This window comes from Ipomoea triloba, chromosome 7 (genome assembly GCF_003576645.1).
Source record: "Ipomoea triloba cultivar NCNSP0323 chromosome 7, ASM357664v1".
NCBI lineage: Eukaryota > Viridiplantae > Streptophyta > Magnoliopsida > Solanales > Convolvulaceae > Ipomoea > Ipomoea triloba.
In genome coordinates, this window is record NC_044922.1 from 21,364,970 (window position 1) to 21,386,550 (window position 21,581).

A 21,581-nucleotide genomic window follows, 5' to 3' on the forward strand; every position below is an offset into this window, starting at 1 on the left:
GAAGTAGAAGTAGAAGTGTCTTGAGATCTTCTCCTTGCTTCCTCATTCAAGATACCACTCTTAACATATTCCATGGTCACAACACCGTTGGGAGCTGAATTGGTCAAAGAAACCCGAAATGTTTCCCAAGAATCTGGTAGAGTGTTAAGCAACCAGAGACCAAGTACCTCATCCTCAAATTTGATGCCCATACCGGACAACTGATCAAGAACGCCCTGAAAATCATTAACATGATCATTGATCAATGTTCCTTCACTGTATCTTATATTCATCAACTGCTTCAACAAAAACAACTTATTATTACCTGTCTTAGAAGCATACAAGGTTTCAAGTTTACTCCATAGGCTCCTGGCATGTGTCTCATTAATAATGTGGTTCAAAACATTATCTTCAACCCACTGTCGAATATAACCACAAACTTGTTGGTGCTCAAAGTCCCACTCCTCATCTGACATATTTTCAGGCTTTGCACTTGCAAACACAGGTAGATGTAACTTTTTCACAAAAAGGAGATCCTTCATCTTGGCTTTCCAAATGTGATAATTTCTACCATTCAATCGTACCATATTACTCATATTTGTTTCCATCTCAAATATATCCAATTAACAACCAAGGCTGTCAAAAAATACCAAATCAACAACCAGGGCTCTGATACCACTTTGTTGGGAAAAATCCCACTTCCTGTGACAATCAAAATCACAGACCCGACACGGTACACAAATACGAGATAATACACAATAGCCCAAAAATAAATATGAACACAAGGAACACAAGATTTACGTGGAAAACCCCAAAACCACGGGGAAAAACCACGGGCCACCAACAACAAAATATTCCACTATATCACAAATCTTGAGTACAAAGTTTCAGGCTACCACACGAGCCAAACATCTACAAATCATCAAATACAACAACTCCTAGGCCAAATACATTCTTATAATATTCACAGGCTAAAAGGAATAATATCTCGTACTCAAAATATTCAATTTCCAAGACTAGGATAAACATGAATAGAAATATTACGAGATTATCCAAAGAGATGCCTGGAATAAATAAGCTGACCTCTCTAAATATTTGATGAAGAAAATACCCAAGCGCTAGGCAAACCCACGACAAAATAGCACGGCAAAACTACACCAAAGATGAAGGAGAAAATAGTTTGTTCCTTCTGCTGATGAACCGCCGAACGCCAAAAGAAGAGGAAGAAGAAAGATGAGTTTTTCTTCCTCTGCTGAACTGCCGAACTCACTGCCTCTCTGTGTTTCTCTCTACTGGCCGAAAAAAGAGAAGAATGGGAATGAAAATAATTCATTCCTCTGCTGCCCAATACTACCGAGAGAAGACCAAGAAAATGAGGAATAAAATATTGTGGAATATTCCTCATCCATTAAGGACAAAAGGGAAACAAACAAAGATTAGGTGAGTGTCCCATTTTCTTTGTCTGCCATCTTGCTTCTTCACATGGAGGGACCCAACAGTACTTACATTCAAGGCTCAATCTAGTCCTTTTAAGATCGCCCAGCTTTATACCATAGAAGCCTAATTAGTATCCAATTTTGACATGAAAGCACTGTCCCGCCTTCCTCTACTGTTCCTAAGCACGCCCCCACGCGCCGCCATCTCCATATTGCGCTGCATGCTACCATCTACATTAAGCGATACCCAATTGGTTTCTGGCGATTTTCCCTTGATCTGAATCCCATCCCTTATAACAAGGGAATTTTGTAAGGTGTTTGACAATTAGTTGATAGCTGATAATCCATGTGAAAGTGTTTTCCAGGACATCGGGTGCCATTAGATCACAAGGTCTTTGGCATATATAGCTGATTCTATTAATTGTTTTGAACAATTGATAGTATTAGTTTGACCAACTTTTAATGATAACCCATTATTCAAACGCATCATCATTACCAAAGGTAATTTGGCATTTCATCAACCAAACATCTCTTAATGGGTTGTGATTAAATAATAATAATCAAGAAGTAAATTAGTATTAATAACGTATTAATTTGACAGTTTGATGAGGCATTCAAAATATAATTAGTACGTGGTGTTATAAGCATTGATATGAAAGTTTTTAACAACAAAGTATGAATTTGACAATTTTATGAGAGATTCAAAATACAATTAGTGGGGTTATAATAAGCATTGATATAAAAGTTTTTAACAACAACGCATGAATTTGACAATTTTATGAAAGATTCAAAATACAATTAGTATTGTTATAAGCATTGATATGAAAGTGTTTACTCTTTGTGCCCAATTTACACTCCCACATGGATGATGGGAGTGGGTTCGAGCCTCAGTGGAGGCAACTGTTGACTCTTTGTGCTTCATTAGGTTAGAAAGTAGCTATGAATAGATATTACATTGTAACAGAGTCAGTAGTACTAAAAAAAGAAACAATAACCTATGAATTTGACAGTTTTATGAGATTCAAAATGTAATTAGTGGTGTTATAAGCACTAATATGGAAGTTTTTAAGCATAACGTATGAATTTGACAGTTTTATGAGACATTCAAAATATAATTAGTGGTGTTATATGCATTGATTAGCGTAATTAAATAATTGAATGAGGCGGGGGTGGTGGAACACCGAACACCTAGCAGCGTATTGTAAATTAACGCAAGAAACGGGTCGGAACGTAATGTGCATGTAAATCCGTTACAAAAATATCTGTAATCAGTTATTATGTCGGGGTCGGAAAGTGTGAGCTACTGGCTCTCCACGTGGCGGCACGGAATGTTCAGCCCACCCCCAGCCATTGGTTAGAAAAATAGGAGTGCCAAAGCTGTGCACCGGATTATGATCGCCATCAAAATGCATCGTCACTCCAGCCTCCACGACAATGGCGATTCTCTCCAGGCAGAACCCAACTCGCTCCCCCTCCTTCATCCCTCGCTACGTCATCATCTTGGCCTTCGTCTCCCTCGCCCTCCTCCTCCTCTTCGAGGTACCCATTATTTTATTTCATTCATCCTTAATTGGGTTTCTATGTGTATGATATTGTATTCGTAACATATTTGACTCGATTCGATTCTGTTAGGTGGACAACCTGATTTCCAGGACGAAGACCATAGTGGGGCACAATTTAGAGCCGACCCCATGGCATGTTTTCCCGGCCAAAGAGTTCGAGGACGAGTCGACCTATTCCAGAGCTTCCAAAATTCTGCAATGCTCTTACCTAACCTGCAGCAGCCGGGCGGGCAACAGCACCACCACCACTACCGACATCCTAGGAGAAAGTACGAGGAGTAGTAATATATACGACGACCCGAAAATAATCCGTGAATCCCCGGAATGCCCAGATTTCTATAAATACATATATTATGATCTGAAGCCGTGGGCGAAGTCCAGGATTTCCAGGGCTCATGTGACGGAAGCCCAGAAGTTTGCGGCTTTCCGGGTTGTGATCGTGCAGGGGAAATTGTATGTGGACTTTTACTTTGCTTGTGTGCAGAGCCGGGCAATGTTTACCATATGGGGCCTCCTGCAATTGATTAGGAAATATCCTGGCAAGATTCCCGATGTGGATCTCATGTTTGATTGTATGGATAAGCCCACCATTAACCGTACGGAGAATGCAGAGATGCCTTTGCCATTGTTCCGCTATTGCACCACTCCCCAACATTTCGATATTCCTTTTCCGGATTGGTCTTTCTGGGGATGGTAATTAACAAACATTTTCCTATCTTAATTGTTTAATTTGTTTTTTTACCCATACATATCAGATTATATTCTTCTTCAACTTATTATGTATGTACAGGTCAGAGATTAACATAGGACCATGGGATGAAGAGTTTAATAACATTAAACAAGGTTCAAAATTACGAAGTTGGGCAAGAAAATGGCCAGTTGCTTACTGGAAAGGAAATCCAGATGTGAGTTCTCCAATTCGCACCGAGTTGTTGCAATGTAATGACACTAGAATGTGGAGGGCACAGATTTTTCGTCAGGTTAGTCAGTAACTTCATCTTATTCTTAATATATTGGCCCTGTTTGGTAAATGGCTGTTAGCTGATTGGGTTGACTATTTGGGTTAGAAGGTATAATTTGTTGATACCATTAGCTGATTGTAGAAAGTTGTTTGATAGATTAGCTTATAGATGATAGCTGTTTGGTATAATTTCTTTTTTTAAAAAGCTAATTGAAAAAGTTGCTTTGAATAGCATTTTGAATTTTAGCATTTTGAGTTAAAAAAGCTTATTAACCAAACAACTAATAGTGGTCAAATAAGCCAAAATTGACTGATAGGCTGATTATTTACTAAACATGGCTTGTATATAGTTTCACATTTACCATAGATATGGGATGGGATGAAATCAATATCATTTTCAAATATAATTACACGCAGGACTGGTTAGAAGAAGCAAAATCTGGTTTTGAGCAGTCCAAACTATCCAACCAGTGCCAGCATCGGTAAGTTAACTTCCAAATATAATACATCTTCTCATTCTATATATTTTGGGATTAATCAATTATGCCTAGCTTGGATCCCTTAGATTTATGTTGTTACTGATAGATATAGATACTTACTCTTCTGGTGGCCTTAATTTAAAGCCATGGTAGACTTTAGGTAGCCAGCAAATTGAGGAATATAATATAATAATGCTGTCATAAAGTGCAAAGAAGATATATATGACTTATTACCCGGCCTTTTGGTTGAATTTGTTTCCATTATATTGTACTGTATTACAGGTATAAGATCTATGCTGAGGGATATGCTTGGTCTGTAAGCTTGAAATACATTCTTGCATGTGGATGTGTTCCACTTATAATAACACCAGAATACGAAGATTTCTTTAGCCGCGGTCTCATTCCAAAGCAACACTATTGGCCCATTCCTCCATTTGATATGTGCCGATCTATAAAAGTGGCTGTTGAGTGGGGCAATGATCATTTGTACGAGGTATATGTATGTTTCATATATAGTTACTTGTATACCTAGTTTTGCTTATTATTAATCATTAAGCACGCACCGATGTTATCTATTGGGCAGAGGCTAGTAAAGGCCAAGTCTAATAGGAGAGCAACTGTATTTTCTTATATAGTCACACATTTTCGAACACTGGGTGTTGAGGCTTGGCCTTTACCCTTTATGAGCCTCTGCTCAACAATCCCCAACCACCGGATGTAGGCTCATAAAGGATACAGGCCAAGTCTAATAGGAGAGCAACTGTATTTTCTTATACAGCCACACATTTTCTAACGCTGGGTGTTGGGGCTTGGCCTTTACCCTTTATGAGCCTCTGCCCAACAATCCCCAACCACCGGATGAGCCTCTGCCCAACAATCCCCAACCACCGGATGTAGGCTCATAAAGGATAAAGGCCAAATCTAATAGGAGAGCAACTGTATTTTCTTATACAGCCACACATTTTTTAACACTGGGTGTTGGGGCTTGGCCTTTACTCTTTATGAGCCTCTGCCCAACAATCCCCAACCACCGGACGTAGGCTCATAAAGTGTAAAGGCCAAGTGCCAACACCGAGCGTCCGAAACTGTGTGGCTGTATAAGAAAATACAGTTGCTCTCCTATCAGCTATAATTTCTGATATGAGTGGTAAGCGCTTGATCTTAACATGACGTGGTTTGGATGGATGGATGGATAGGCTGCAGGAATAGGAAACGCAGCACAAGAGTTCATGGAAAATCTGAGCATGGATCGGATCTACGATTACATGTATCATCTGATCAGGGAGTATGCAAAGCTGCAGGATTTCGTGCCAGTTCCACCCTCATCAGCTCAAGAGGTCTGCTTGGATTCTGTGCTTTGTTTTGCTGATGAAAAGCAGAGGGAATTCCTGGAAAGGACAACCGCATTCCCTTCTCCAACCCCGCCTTGCACTCTTCCCCCTCCAGATATGAAACTTCTCAAGAAGGCTATGAAAATGAAGAGAAAAATCATTGACAATTTACCACTTTCAGGGTAGCTACTTCTACCTAGCTAACTCCACCACATACAAACCTTACTTACACCTATGGTAGAGACTAGAGAGTAGAGACCGCTCATACTCGATCATATAAGAGTGAGGAGGACATTTTCGTAATTTCTGTTACTCCACCTATTGTTAAGTTCAAACTCAAACATTTTACTTTTGAGGAAAATCAAAATGTTTTCCGCTCAATTGAACACATTATTTGTGTGAAGAGTAGTTCTTTAATTTATTGAGTAATTAGGCATCCCTAATGTAATGACTTGTATGTACATCACAATGAAACTAAGGGTGTGTTTGGTTCCGGAGTTAGACACAAGGAATGAAAATGAAAGTGATACATATTATTTGGTTGATAATTTTTTAAAACACAGGTATATGATTTGATGACTCATATAGTTAAAAAATCTATTGCCTAATTTAAATCAAGTATCACTCTTTTAATTCAAACTTATTCCTCATCTCGTCGACTCCTCACTGTATAGCATTAGTGCTCTTAGATTTTTATTTTGATTTTTTGTTCATTTTGTGTTTCGGATGTGATCATATTAGGATCAATTACCTTGATTTTTTATTCATGTATTTTTAAAATCTTTATTCCAATTATAAGGTCATATATAACCAAACAACAATATTGTTAATCAATCCAATTATATTCCAACCTACCACCATGCAAAATAATTTCACCAAATTTCAATAGTATTTGATTCATATTCTGATTCTTACTCTCATATTTGAACCGAACACACCTTAAATTGTCAATGCTACTAACACGAAACAAAAATTGCTTTTAATTTCCATTTTATATTTTTTAAAATGTTAAAGTTGTCATTTTTCATTTAGGCTAAGATTTTCTTATAACATATTTTGAACTATAGATAAATTATAGACTTCCTTTGGTAAGAAAAATGCAGTCTTTTATCTTCTCCTTTATCCTCCTTTATAAAATTTATATTTTATCTCATTCATTCATAAATTTGTTAACAATTGTTATTGTTATTTTTGGGAAAAAATTATGTTACTTCCATATATTTGGTCGAGTATCTACTTTTATATCATATAAACTTAAAATTATAATTTTGTGATATTAATATAGGAGTTTTTTCCCAAAATGGTCCCTCGACTATTGCTCATTCTCAATTTTGCATTTCGACTTTCAATTGCACCTAATGTGGTCCCTTGACTTTCAAAAACTCACCCAATTTGGTCCTCCGTTACATATTCCGTCAAATCAGTGTTAAAATGGAGGGCATTTTAGTCCATTTACCTATTGTTAGCCTAATAAACATTGAGAAATAGTTGAGGGACCGTTTTGAGATAGTCAAGGGACCATTTTGGGAAAAACTATTTTATTTATTTCATTTTTGTTTATTTTCATTTTTAGACTCTATAAAATTAGAATTTCTATACATTTTTTTTCTTACAAATATAAATACTTAAAATCGTGCAATCCATCCTAAAAATTTTTAACTTTTTTTACAGACTTTTTTCATCTATCTAAATATACAAACTATTCCTATGCAGATTTACAATAAGTTTCGTAAATTTTATAAATACTCATTTTTTAAGCACCGATTAAAATAATTCCTAGTCACATCCTTAATACTAAATATATTACTTTGGATTTTTTATAAATAAGATATAATATTATTAAACTCAAATAATTAAAAATAATGTGCGCACATCACAAAAGATTTTATGATTGACTTAAAAATTAACTATAAATTTTATTGTTGAATACAAATTGACAATTATTAAACATTATTTTTAATAATTATTGTGTCCCGTGTAATATACTAAAATTATTAGGTAGGATTTTTATAATTAAGGTATAGTTTAATTAAATCAAAAATTTTAAAAATAATGTGTCCACATTACAAAATAAATTATACTTGCCTTAATAATTAATAATTAATAAAAAAAATAAGAAGAGGAAACCATATAAAAGATGTCATACAATATCTTAAATAATGTAAAATAATATAAAATTTAATAATTACTTCGAAATCAAATACAGAAAATATTGCAGGAAACATTGACGAGATTTTACTTTCGGCTCACCTGAGAAGTTTACTAGAAAAATTTACCTTTCGGTCCAATATTTTCCCTACATTTTACACTCTTTGGGTGTCTACGCTTGAAAAAAAATATTATTTTCAATGGTAAAAGTAATATTTAATGTGATACATAGTGATTGATTGTCTATGAACATAAAAAATTAAAAAAAAAAGTATATGAGTATTTATGAAATTTACGGAACTTATTGTAAAACTTCATAGGAATAGTTTGTATATTTAGAGGGGAAAAGCCTGTAAAGAAAGTTAAAAATTTTGAGGTTGGATTGCGCGATTTTAACTATTTATATTTGTAAGAAAAAATGTATAGAAATTCTATTTTTATAGAGTGTAAAAAATGAAAATAAACAAAAATGAAATAAATAAAATAGTTTTTCCCAAAATGATCCCTTGACTATCCTCAAAACGGTCCCTCAACTATTTCTCAATGTTTATTAGGCTAACAATAGGTAAATGGACGAAAATACCCTCCATTTTAACACTGATTTGATGGAATATGTAACGGAGGACCAAATTGGGTGAGTTTTTGAAAGTCAAGGGACCACATTAGGTGCAATTGAAAGTCGAAATGTAAAATTGAGAATGAGCAATAGTCGAGGGACCATTTTGGGAAAAAAACTCTTAATATAGTCTATAGTCATGTACATAATTAAAAATTTTATATAAAAAGTTTTCATAATTATATTGATTTAATCCTAATTGTATTTAATATATATTATAATTCTAACAATATGAATAATAACTAAGAGAATTATACTTAGAAATAAAATAAAAAAAATGTAAAGTTTAAATTTTGTATGAGTAAATTTAAACTATAATAAGACGTATTTACTTATATGATTGTATAATATATTGTATATGCACTTATGCACTAATGCACATAATGCTTATTAATATATATTTAGGCAATCTCTATAATATAATTTCCCTAATTATAAAATATATTGTTAGATTTATAATTAAAATAATTAAATTTAGAAAGTAATAAAATTAGTATTTTAATTTTGTATAATTAATATAGTGCATAAGTATGTGTATATATTTAAGAAAATTCCTAAATATTTATGAACACACATTTAGTTACTTTTTATAATTTTATTTTCTTAATTATATTTCATCTTTTATTAATTATAATTAAGAAATTTGTATGGATTAACGTAGTCCCTAACAATATTATATAGTTAGGCATATATCTAAATATTAATGAATGTTTTAATTTAAAGTATGAGTTTAGACATACTATAAACTAAAATTTCTTAATGAGTAACCACTGTAACAATTAATATGTATAATTAAAGAAGTAATCACAGTTCTATAAAAAAATGTACATTTTTTCATATTGTACAAAATAGTACAATAATTAATTAAGAGTAATTGGATGTTGGATTGTTTAGCTCATCAAGATCGTAGGACATTTAATTGAGTTGGACACTTGGACCAGGCCATGTGCATTAATTAGGCTGCCTAATTAGCATGTTTGACTTGATATTGCCCCATCAAGATATATGTGGGTTGTGTAATTTTGAAGAAATTTGGATAATTTGATATTATTTAAAATTAGATGGAATCATGAACCTGGACATGATGGTGTCCCGATACATTTTTCATATTTAATTGAAATAATTAAATTAAATTTGAGAATTATCCAAAAAGATAAAGTTTGTTAGAGCTTGCCTACACCCACCACTATAAATAGTGGGTTCATTTTGGAGGACAGGGAGCTCTGAAGATCTGCATATCGAAACTTTGTCGGAATCTCGCTAGGATATCATCTCGAACACACCTGATATACATCTGCACTGAAGAACATGCCATTTGAATATCGAAAACCCTTCTTTGAAGATTAAAACTACTAAAAAAAAAATGATACTGTCACCTAATTAACATCGGTTTTTTAATAACTGACATAATAAGTCAATAAAATAAAACAAAATAAATTATATTATTTACGACGTCGTATGTACTAATTTTTTTTTTGAAAAAATTAATATGACATACGACGTCGATTCATAGATTAACCGACGTCGTATGCTGTAATTTTTAAATAATAATAATATGACTTACGACGTCGGTTCGTAGAAGAACCGACATCGTATGTACTATTTTTTTTAAAAAAAATTAATATGACATACGACGTGTATGTACTAATTTAAAAAATAATATTAATTTTTTTTTGAAATCAAAGACGTAATATCATTAAGTAGAATCCAAGCTCAAAACATGAGCAATGGAAGGAAAAGGATGAGTAAAACAGTCAATACGATTAGACATAGACAAGGATTCTCGGGCTAAACAATGGGCAACCCTGTTCGTAGACCGTTTAGCAAACAAAAAGCTTAAGTTAACGAAACTAGAAGCTATGTATCTAACATCATCTAGGAGAATATCAAAATATGAGACAGAATCATAAGAGTGAAAAATGCCAAGAATGGCTTGCTGGCAATCGCTCTCTAGCTGGAGGTTGTCGATGCCGAGGTCTCTAATCCATTTCAGTGCTTTGCGGATGCCCATTACTTCTGGTTTAGGTGGATTGAAGGCAGCTCTCCAGGGTAGACACCTCGCAGTAATGAAGCATCCCATAGAGTCATGAATAACAAAGCCGAAGCCCATCTTGTTCCTGTTCTGATCAATGGCTGCGTCCACATTGAGTTTGAGCATACCCGAGGGAGGTCTTGTCCAAGCAGTGTTGTCGCTAGGTGGCCTGACAGTAACATTCACAGTAATATTTGTTGGGTCCCTCCAAGTGGAAGGACAAAGTGCAACAAAACAAAAAAAAAAACAATAAAAAAAAAAAAAACTTTTTCCATGTTTTGTGTTTGTGCAATAAAAAAAAAAAAAACTTTTTCCATGTTTTGTGTTTGTGTGTCGGCAGTGGTGAGCAGAAAAAGTTGAGGGAATTTTTGATGATTCCTATTCTTCTCTCTTTTTCGGCCAACAGAGAGAAAACAGAACAAGAAAAAACTATCTTTCTTCTCATTCCATTCGGCATCTGCAGCAGAGGGAAGAAACCATTTTCTCTTCTCATCTTGGTGCCATTTTGTCATGGAGTTTGCCTAAGATCTTGGGTACTACCTTCATCAAATATTTGAGGTCAGCTTGTATTTATTCCAGGCATCTTTTGGATATTCTCGTACTATTTGTATTCATTTTATCATATTAGTGGTGGTTGAATATTTTGAGTACGAGATATTATTATGTTTAGCCTGTGAATATTATAAGAATGTTTTGGCCTAGGAGTTGTTGTATTTGATGATTTGTGGATGTATGGCTCACGTGGTAGCCTGAAACTTTGTACCCGAGATTTGTGATAGTGGAAATTGTTGTTGTTGGTGGCCTGTGGTTTTTCCCCGTGGTTTTGGGGTTTTCCACGTAAATCTTGTGTTCCTTGTGTTCATATTTATTTTTGGGCTATTGTGTATTATCTCCTATTTGTGTACCGTGTCGGGTCTGTGATTTTGATTGTCACAGCAAGTGGGATTTTTCCCAACAAAGTGGTATCAGAGCCCGGTTGTTAATTTGGTATATTTGACATGGAGGCAAATACGAGTAATATGGTGAGATTGAATGGTAAAAATTATCACATTTGGAAAGCCAAAATGAAGGATCTCCTGTTTGTGAAAAAGTTACATCTACCTGTGTTTGCAAGTGCAAAGCCTGAAAATATGTCAGATGAGGAGTGGGACTTTGAACACCAACAAGTTTGTGGATATATTCGACAGTGGGTTGAAGATAATGTTTTAAACCACATTATTAATGAGACACATGCCAGGAGCCTATGGAATAAACTTGAGACCCTGTATGCTTCTAAGACAGGCAATAACAAATTGTTTTTGCTGAAACAGATGATGAATATAAGATACAGGGAAGGTACATTGATCAATGATCATGTTAATGATTTTCAGGGCGTTCTTGATCAATTGTCTGGTATGGGCATCAAATTTGAGGATGAGGTACTTGGTCTCTGGTTGCTTAATACTCTACCAGATTCTTGGGAAACATTTCGAGTTTCATTGACCAATTCTGCTCCCAACGGTGTTGTGACCATGGAATATGTAAAGAGTGGTATCTTGAATGAAGAAGCAAGAAGAAGATCTCAAGACACATCTACTTCTCAGTCAGATATTTTGGTTACAGATGATAGGGGGAGAAACAAGCAAAAGGGTCAGAGGGGTAGAGATAAAAGCAGAAGCAAGTCAAGGTCAAGGTACAAGGATATTGAATGTCATTATTGTGGTAAGAAAGGTCACATCAATAAATATTGCTTCAAGTGGAAAAGAGAAAAGAAGCAAGACAATAAAGATGGTGACACCGGGAATCAAGTTGCGACAGTTAGAACAGATTTACTTGTTGCCTGTGATGAAAACGCCATCAACGTTGCATGCCATGATACAACTTGGATTGTGGATTCAGGTGCAACCTACCATGTTACACCAAGGAAGGAATTCTTTTCTTCATATACTCCAGGTGACTTTGGAGAGCTCAGAATGGGTGATGATGGTCAGGTGAAGGTGACGGGTACTGGTACAGTTTGCCTTGAGACAAGTAATGGCACAAAGTTGGTACTTAAAGATGTCAAGCATGCACCAGATATCAGACTGAATCTTATTTCTACAGGAAAACTTGATGATGATGGTTTCTGTTGTTTCTTTGGTGATGGGCATTGGAAAATCACTAAAGGCTCGCTGGTTGTTGCACGAGGTAACAAGTCTTCTAACTTGTACTCTTTGCAAAGTTCTATTTCTGATGATTCAGTGAATGTGGTAGAAAAAGAATGTGTATCAGAATTGTGGCATAAACGACTTAGTCACATGAGTGTGAAGGGGATTGATTATCTTGCCAAGAAGAGTAAGCTTTCTGGGGTTAAAGAAGCTAGATTGGACAAGTGTGTTCACTGCTTGGCTGGAAAACAGAGAAGGGTTTCTTTCATGAGCCATCCTCCTTCAAGAAAGTCAGAGCCACTTGAGTTGATACATTCTGATGTGTGTGGACCAATGAAGGTTAGGTCACTCGGAGGTGCAGTTTACTTTGTAACCTTTATTGATGACTATTCTAGGAAACTCTGGGTCTACACTTTGAAGCACAAAAGTGATGTGCTTGGTGTATTTAAAGAGTTTCATGCCCTTGTTGAGAGACAGACAGGGAAGAAATTGAAGTGCATCCGTACTGATAATGGCGGTGAATATTGTGGACCGTTTGATGAGTACTGCAGAAGGTATGGCATTAGACATCAGAAAACTCCTCCTAAGACTCCTCAATTAAATGGCTTAGCAGAAAGGATGAACCGGACAATTATGGAGAGAGTCAGATGTATGCTTGATGATGCAAAGTTGCCTAGTTCCTTTTGGGCTGAGGCAGTTTCCACAGCTGTTCATGTTATCAACTTATCTCCTGTTATTGCTTTGAAAAATGAAGTTCCTGATAAAGTTTGGTGTGGAAAGGAAGTTTCTTACGATCACCTTAAAGTCTTTGGTTGTAAGGCATTTGTGCATGTTCCAAGAGATGAGAGATCTAAGTTGGATTCGAAGACTAGAGAATGCATTTTCATTGGTTATGGGTTTGATGGATTTGGCTACAGGCTGTATGATCCAGTTCAGAAGAAGCTAGTCAGAAGTCGTGATGTAGTGTTCTTTGAAAATCAAACCATTGAAGATATTGACAAAGTGAAAAAGCCAGAATCTCGTGATAGTGGAAGTTTGGTTGACATTGAGCCAGTTTCCCGCAGAGATACAGATGATGTTTATGAGGTTCAGGAAAATGGTCAGAATGGTGATCCTATACCGGACTATCAGGGTGATACAGTTGATGCAGATGGTCATGTTGATGATGTTGTGCACCAGGAACAAGAAGTTCCTTCGCAGGTTCCAGTTGATCTTCCGAGAAGGTCTGATAGGGAACGGAGACCATCTACTCGTTATTCTCCCAGTCAGTATGTGCTTTTGACTGACGGGGGAGAACCTGAGTCTTATGAAGAAGCTATGGAGAGTGAGCAAAAGAGGCAATGGCTTGAGGCTATGCAGGATGAGATGAACTCCTTATATGCAAATGATACCTTTGAGTTGGTAAGGGCACCAAAGAACAGGAAAGCTTTGAAAAACAGGTGGGTCTACAGAGTGAAACATGAAGAGGGCACTTCAGTTCCACGGTTCAAAGCTAGATTGGTGGTGAAGGGTTTCAGCCAGAAGAAAGGTATTGATTTTGATGAGATTTTCTCTCCTGTTGTGAAATTCTCTTCCATCAGAGTTGTGTTGGGACTAGCAGCTCGTTTGGATATAGAAATTGAGCAGATGGATGTGAAGACAGCTTTTCTCCATGGTGATTTGGATGAGGAGATATATATGGAGCAGCCTGAGGGTTTCAAGGTCAAAGGAAAAGAGGATTATGTTTGCAGATTGAAGAAGAGTTTGTATGGTTTGAAGCAAGCTCCGAGGCAGTGGTACAAAAAGTTTACTTCTATTATGAGTAAGCATGGGTACAAGAAGACTTCTTCAGACCACTGTGTTTTTGTGAACAGGTATTCTGATGATGACTTTGTTATACTGCTGCTTTATGTTGATGATATGTTGATTGTTGGTCGCAATACCTCAAGAATTCAAGAGTTGAAACAAGAGTTGAGTAAGTCCTTTTCTATGAAGGACATGGGGCCAGCAAAGCAAATTCTTGGGATGAAGATCATCCGTGACAGGCAGAACAAGAAGTTGTGGTTATCTCAAGAGAAATACATTGAGAAAGTTCTTGAGAGATTTAGTATGAATGGGGCTAAACCAGTCAGTACACCTCTTGATATGCATTTCAAGTTGTGTAAGAAGCAATGTGCTTCTAGTGAGAAAGACAAGGAAGAAATGCAAAGAGTTCCTTATTCTTCAGCTGTTGGTAGTTTGATGTATGCCATGGTATGTACGAGACCAGATATTGCTCATGCAGTGGGTGTTGTTAGCAGATTTCTCTCAACTCCAGGGAGAGAACATTGGGATGCTGTTAAGTGGATTCTAAGATATCTTCGGGGTACTTCAAGTTTGAGTTTGTGTTTTGGTATAGGGAAACCTATTCTTACCGGGTACACTGATTCAGATATGGCCGGAGACATTGACACCAGGAAATCTACTTCAGGTTATCTGATTACCTATGCAGGGGGAGCAGTTTCATGGCAATCAAGGTTGCAAAAGTGTGTTGCTTTGTCTACCACTGAAGCTGAGTTCATAGCATCTGTTGAGGCCAGTAAAGAAATGCTATGGATGAAGAAGTTTCTCCAGGAGCTCGGGTTTGTTCAAGACAGGTATGTGCTCTACTGTGATAGTCAGAGTGCAGTTCATCTTGCAAAGAATTCTACGTTTCATTACAGGTCAAAACATATTGACACGAGATATCATTGGATAAGAGATATCTTGGAATGCAAGATGCTTGAACTTGAAAAGATTCATACTGATGATAATGGGTCAGACATGATGACTAAAGCTTTGCCAAGAGGGAAGTTTGAGATTTGTTGCTCTATCGCTGGGATGGCGATGTCTTCCACATAGTCGGTCGGGGGAGATTTGTTGGGTCCCTCCAAGTGGAAGGACAAAGTGCAACAAAACAAAAAAAAAAAAAAAAAAAAAAAAAAAAAAAAAAACTTTTTCCATGTTTTGTGTTTGTGTGTCGGCAGTGGTGAGCAGAAAAAGTTGAGGGAATTTTTGATGATTCCTATTCTTCTCTCTTTTTCGGCCAACAGAGAGAAAACAGAACAAGAAAAAAATTATCTTTCTTCTCATTTCCATTCGGCAGTCTGCAGCAGAGGGAAGAAACCATTTTCTCTTCTCATCTTGGTGCCAATTTGTCATGGAGTTTGCCTAAGATCTTGGGTACTACCTTCATCAAATATTTGAGGTCAGCTTGTATTTATTCCAGGCATCTTTTGGATATTCTCGTACTATTTGTATTCATTTTATCATATTAGTGGTGGTTGAATATTTTGAGTACGAGATATTATTCCGTTTAGCCTGTGAATATTATAAGAATGTTTTGGCCTAGGAGTTGTTGTATTTGATGATTTGTGGATGTATGGCTCACGTGGTAGCCTGAAACTTTGTACCCGAGATTTGTGATAGTGGAAATTGTTGTTGTTGGTGGCCCGTGGTTTTTCCCCGTGGTTTTGGGGTTTTCCACGTAAATCTTGTGTTCCTTGTGTTCATATTTATTTTTGGGCTATTGTGTATTATCTCCTATTTGTGTACCGTGTCGGGTCTGTGATTTTGATTGTCACAGCAAGTGGGATTTTTCCCAACAAAGTGGTATCAGAGCCCTGGTTGTTAATTTGGTATATTTGACATGGAGGCAAATACGAGTAATATGGTGAGATTGAATGGTAAAAATTATCACATTTGGAAAGCCAAAATGAAGGATCTCCTGTTTGTGAAAAAGTTACATCTACCTGTGTTTGCAAGTGCAAAGCCTGAAAATATGTCAGATGAGGAGTGGGACTTTGAACACCAACAAGTTTGTGGATATATTCGACAGTGGGTTGAAGATAATGTTTTAAACCACATTATTAATGAGACACATGCCAGGAGCCTATGGAATAAACTTGAGACCCTGTATGCTTCTAAGACAGGCAATAACAAATTGTTTTTGCTGAAACAGATGATGAATATAAGATACAGGGAAGGTACATTGATCAATGATCATGTTAATGATTTTCAGGGCGTTCTTGATCAATTGTCTGGTATGGGCATCAAATTTGAGGATGAGGTACTTGGTCTCTGGTTGCTTAATACTCTACCAGATTCTTGGGAAACATTTCGAGTTTCATTGACCAATTCTGCTCCCAACGGTGTTGTGACCATGGAATATGTAAAGAGTGGTATCTTGAATGAAGAAGCAAGAAGAAGATCTCAAGACACTTCTACTTCGCAGTCAGATATTTTGGTTACAGATGATAGGGGGAGAAACAAGCAAAAGGGTCAGAGGGGTAGAGATAAAAGCAGAAGCAAGTCAAGGTCAAGGTACAAGGATATTGAATGTCATTATTGTGGTAAGAAAGGTCACATCAATAAATATTGCTTCAAGTGGAAAAGAGAAAAGAAGCAAGACAATAAAGATGGTGACACCGGGAATCAAGTTGCGACAGTTAGAACAGATTTACTTGTTGCCTGTGATGAAAACGCCATCAACGTTGCATGCCATGANTTTCTTCTCATTCCATTCGGCATCTGCAGCAGAGGGAAGAAACCATTTTCTCTTCTCATCTTGGTGCCATTTTGTCATGGAGTTTGCCTAAGATCTTGGGTACTACCTTCATCAAATATTTGAGGTCAGCTTGTATTTATTCCAGGCATCTTTTGGATATTCTCGTACTATTTGTATTCATTTTATCATATTAGTGGTGGTTGAATATTTTGAGTACGAGATATTATTATGTTTAGCCTGTGAATATTATAAGAATGTTTTGGCCTAGGAGTTGTTGTATTTGATGATTTGTGGATGTATGGCTCACGTGGTAGCCTGAAACTTTGTACCCGAGATTTGTGATAGTGGAAATTGTTGTTGTTGGTGGCCTGTGGTTTTTCCCCGTGGTTTTGGGGTTTTCCACGTAAATCTTGTGTTCCTTGTGTTCATATTTATTTTTGGGCTATTGTGTATTATCTCCTATTTGTGTACCGTGTCGGGTCTGTGATTTTGATTGTCACAGCAAGTGGGATTTTTCCCAACAATATTAACATAAGACCAATAATATAGGAAATTCATAGCACTATGGCAGATATGGGAGGCCGAGAGGATAGAATTGTTCCAAATTTTTTCGTTTCTTGCATCCCAAATTTTCCAGCAGGTAGAGATAATTATGCATAAGTCATGGTCAGATTTAGAGGAGAATATGATGTTCAGCCAATCAATAAAAGAAGAGCAGGAAAGATAATCGATTCCTCCAATGATATCCCAACAATCTCGAGCGAGAGGACATTTTATAAAAAGATGAAATGCAGATTCTTCGTCACAGTTGCAGATTTGACAGACATCAGGCACTTGGACCATCTTGGATTTTAAGTTATCATGCGTTGCAAGGGAAGAAGAACATAGCTGCCAAAAAAATGTTTTGATTTTTGGAGGGAGCTTGAGAGACCAGAATTTTGTCCAGCATGGGATTAAAGTAGGGTCCAAGTTCCCCATTAAGGATTTATAGCAACTCTTAACAGTATAAACTCCTTTAATGTCTTCAGTCCACATAATTCTATCCTCAGTTCTTGAATTTGGTAGGGGGATGCTCAAGATGGAAGTGGTGACATCGTGTCCAAACAAAGATGAGATAAGTGACTCATTCGAAGAGGAGGTATTAGGGATAATTAGGTCTGCCACCTTGGTAATGTTGGAATATGTAGATGTGCCTTGCTGCATGGAGGTGTTAATTGGGTTAGGCAACCAAGAATCGTTCCAAACATTGATCAAATCCCCGTTTCCAACTCTCCATCTACAACGGCTCTTGAGAGTGTCTTGAGTTGAAAGTATACTCCTCCAAATAAAGGAGGGATTGTTACCCAATTGAGCATCAAGGAAGCAGTTATTAGCATAGTATTTGGCCTTGTAGATTCTGGCAGCTAAGAGTTCGGGTAATTCACAAAACGCCAGGCTTGTTTACCGAGTAATGCAGTGTTGAACTCTCTAATCTTTCTGAACCCCATGCCTCCCCAGCGTTTAGGAACACATAGCTTTTCCCAGCACTTCCATCTGATTCCTCTGGATCTATCCCCATCATATCCCCACCAAAAACTGTTCATTATACGCTCAATTTCATTGCATAACTCAATAGGGAGCAAAAAGACGCTCATTGCATAGTTCGGGATAGCTTGAATGACATTCTTGAGAAGGACTTCTTTACCAGCACGCGAAAGGAATTTGTGTGTCTAACTCTTGATTCTCCCTACAACCTTGTCCTTGATGAAGCCCAGGATTTCCCGTTTATTTCTGCCAATTAGTGAAGGAAGACCTAAGTAATGACCATTCAGGTTACCTTCGCATATGCCCATTATAGTACAGAAGTCTTCCCTTGAGTTCCGCGAGGTGTTCTTACTGAACATAAGGGTGGACTTGGTGTAATTGATAGTTTGTCCAGAGGCCAAAGCAAAATTCTCAATGGCATTCTTTAGAGTGTTTGCTTCCAAGGTGGTGGCCTTACAGAAGATGTAGCAATCATCAGCGAAGAATAGGTTTGTGACTTTCGGCGCACCTCTTGCAATGGCAATACCATGAAGGAGTCCCTCGCGCTGAAGTTTTAGAAGCATTAAGTGAAAGACTTCAAGAATCAAAATGAATAGGTAAGGGCTTATGGGGTCACCCTGTCTCAATCCTCTACTAGGAGTGACCGAACCTATAGCACGTCCGTCTAGTAGAATGGTGTAACTGACAGTGGAGATAATTTCTCGGATCAGATTAGTAATGTGGTTGGAGAACCCCAGTTTAGACATCACCGATAAGAGAAAGTTCCAATCGACTCTATCAAAGGCCTTACTCATGTCCAATTTGACACCATGAAGGATGTTGTATTGCGGTGAGGGTGAAGGTGAAGTGGTAAAACGAAGAGTCGAGACTCCCCGAGTGTTGTGTCTCTCAAGGATGGCGAATGGGAATCGAATTGGTGTGTTGGCATCTAAGAGGTTGAAGGAAAAGAGTTACGAGATTTGCTAAGGGTTGGATTCATTTGTAGGAGAGGGGGAAGTTGATAAGGGTTTTGATAAAAATAAAGGAAAGACGGAGATTGGGGCCTTAGGCTTCTCTATGTGGTCTATCTTTGTATGATTTCGTGAGCTAGAGATGTGGAATAGACTAGGGAGTTCATGGCACATCACCAAGTGGCGTCACACTTTGGATTCCCACATCCTCATTCGGTTGGGGCATTTCATCGAACACTTTGTCTATCACTCCTCTCGGATCTTGTCCTTTCGGACTAAGAGCGGAGATGTGGGTGAGTGAGACTCGTGAGTGGCCGCTATCGCGCACACACTCACTTCCTTTGAGTTTGCTACCTAAGGTGCACACTTAGGCACAAAGCAGTATGAACATCATCCACACAAGATCATCATCCAACAATCAAAAAGCTCACATTTAATCTAGCAATTTATATCAAACATCCACATAGATTAACCTTGGGGCCACCAATCCCCTTTCTACTCTACTCTAACATACTAAAGAAACAAGAAAAAGAAAGGAAATTTCAAAGAAACAAATATTAGATTAAGAAAAGGAGAGAATGGTTACCACCCTCAAGGAGGGGATCTTTACAACTTTTGTTCTTGAAACTCCAATCTCCTTCCTTGCCCTTGATCTAATCTAACCTAGAAGAAGAGGAATTTCCCCCAAGAGGGGAGAAAATCCCTAAGAGAGACCTAATCTATGCTATTGTATGCTAAAAACTACTTGCCTAGGGCTTGGGATAATGATCCTTATATAGGGGGAACAAAATAGGGGCAAGATAGACAATTTCCGCGCAGTAGAATTTTAGGGTAAAACAGGGCTCTCGACGCGTCGAGCCCTCAAGGATTTTCCGAGAAAATGCTACGGCACATTCTCGACGCGTCGAGCTTTGATGCTTCGACGACTATCGCCACGCGTGGTGGAGGGCGTGGGGAGCTTCTGGAATGATTCCACGTCCACCCACATGCGTGTGAGGCTGCGTGGGAGGCTCCTGCTTCATGGTTTCTTCATTTTCTGCTCAGTTTTGGCCTTAAGTCCTCCCTTTTGCTGTAGAATACCTTAAAAACATCTTCCATGATCGTGTTAGTGGTTTTTGGTCACATCTGAGTCTTAATGCATGAAATTCTTATAAAATGGGTAATAAACTCTACAATTCTAGCCCGTAAATGACCCTTAAAATAGGCTATTCTTGGTGCTTATCAAAGTTTCCACACTTAAATCTTGCTTGTCCTCAAGCAAGAACACTTTCCTAAACTCTAATCATATAAGCACCAAGGATAATCCGTTCTCTCTTGTCAATTGATCAAGCGATGTGTAGGTGTTCGGAGTTGAGTGGGTGAAATCCCCTACACTATCTACCAAGACCGCTAAACTCATGCCGACCAAACGTAAGAAATATGCTAAGGAAGTTAAGGTCTTAAGAGATGGATGTAACATAAAAAAGTTTTGTTCACACCTTCAAGCATGCAAGTGACAAAATGGTTTCACCTTGTATTTTCTAGGGGCCTCCAGCCGATCCAACTAGTGGGAACGATGTTCACCCCTTAGCCAATTTCCACCCTAACGCCAAAGCCCCTTTACGTTAATATAAGTGAGGGCAGGGACATGGACCGCTCATCGCTATGGCTTGGGCGATCACTCTATTTTTTCACTTCCTAGGATAACGTCATCAGGCGACCCGACTTCACATAGAGCTCCATGCTTTTTCGAAGACAGTGCAATGGGTGCCTGAATCCTAGCGAAGCGGCTCACCTCCTCTCTATTTTCTCATCTTTCAGGATCTCTTCGGGGTAACCGACTTCACATGGATCTCCATGCTTTTTCGAAGACGGTGCAATGGTTACTCCGTATCTAGACTAGATGGCTCACCTAGGTTTTATCTCTAGGAATGGCCTTTTTGCCCTTTTACTC

At 37.5% G+C, this 21,581-nt stretch overlaps 2 protein-coding genes across 2 annotated transcripts; one reads left to right on the plus strand and one right to left on the minus strand.

The window, feature by feature from the left end:
* Positions 1-2,716: 2,716 nt before the first annotated feature.
* Positions 2,717-6,136, plus strand: LOC116026315 (O-glucosyltransferase rumi homolog). Its single transcript, XM_031267794.1, has 6 exons — positions 2,717-2,954; positions 3,048-3,670; positions 3,768-3,957; positions 4,356-4,420; positions 4,700-4,910; positions 5,614-6,136. Exons 1-6 carry the CDS (start codon positions 2,850-2,852, stop codon positions 5,932-5,934), a joined length of 1,515 nt encoding a protein of 504 aa, XP_031123654.1. The 5' UTR covers positions 2,717-2,849; the 3' UTR covers positions 5,935-6,136.
* A 4,072-nt stretch (positions 6,137-10,208) lies between these two features.
* On the minus strand, positions 10,209-10,670 carry LOC116024322. Its single transcript, XM_031265218.1, has one exon. The coding sequence runs from the start codon at positions 10,668-10,670 to the stop codon at positions 10,209-10,211; it is 462 nt and encodes a 153-aa protein (XP_031121078.1).
* Between the last annotated feature and the right edge of the window lie 10,911 nt (positions 10,671-21,581).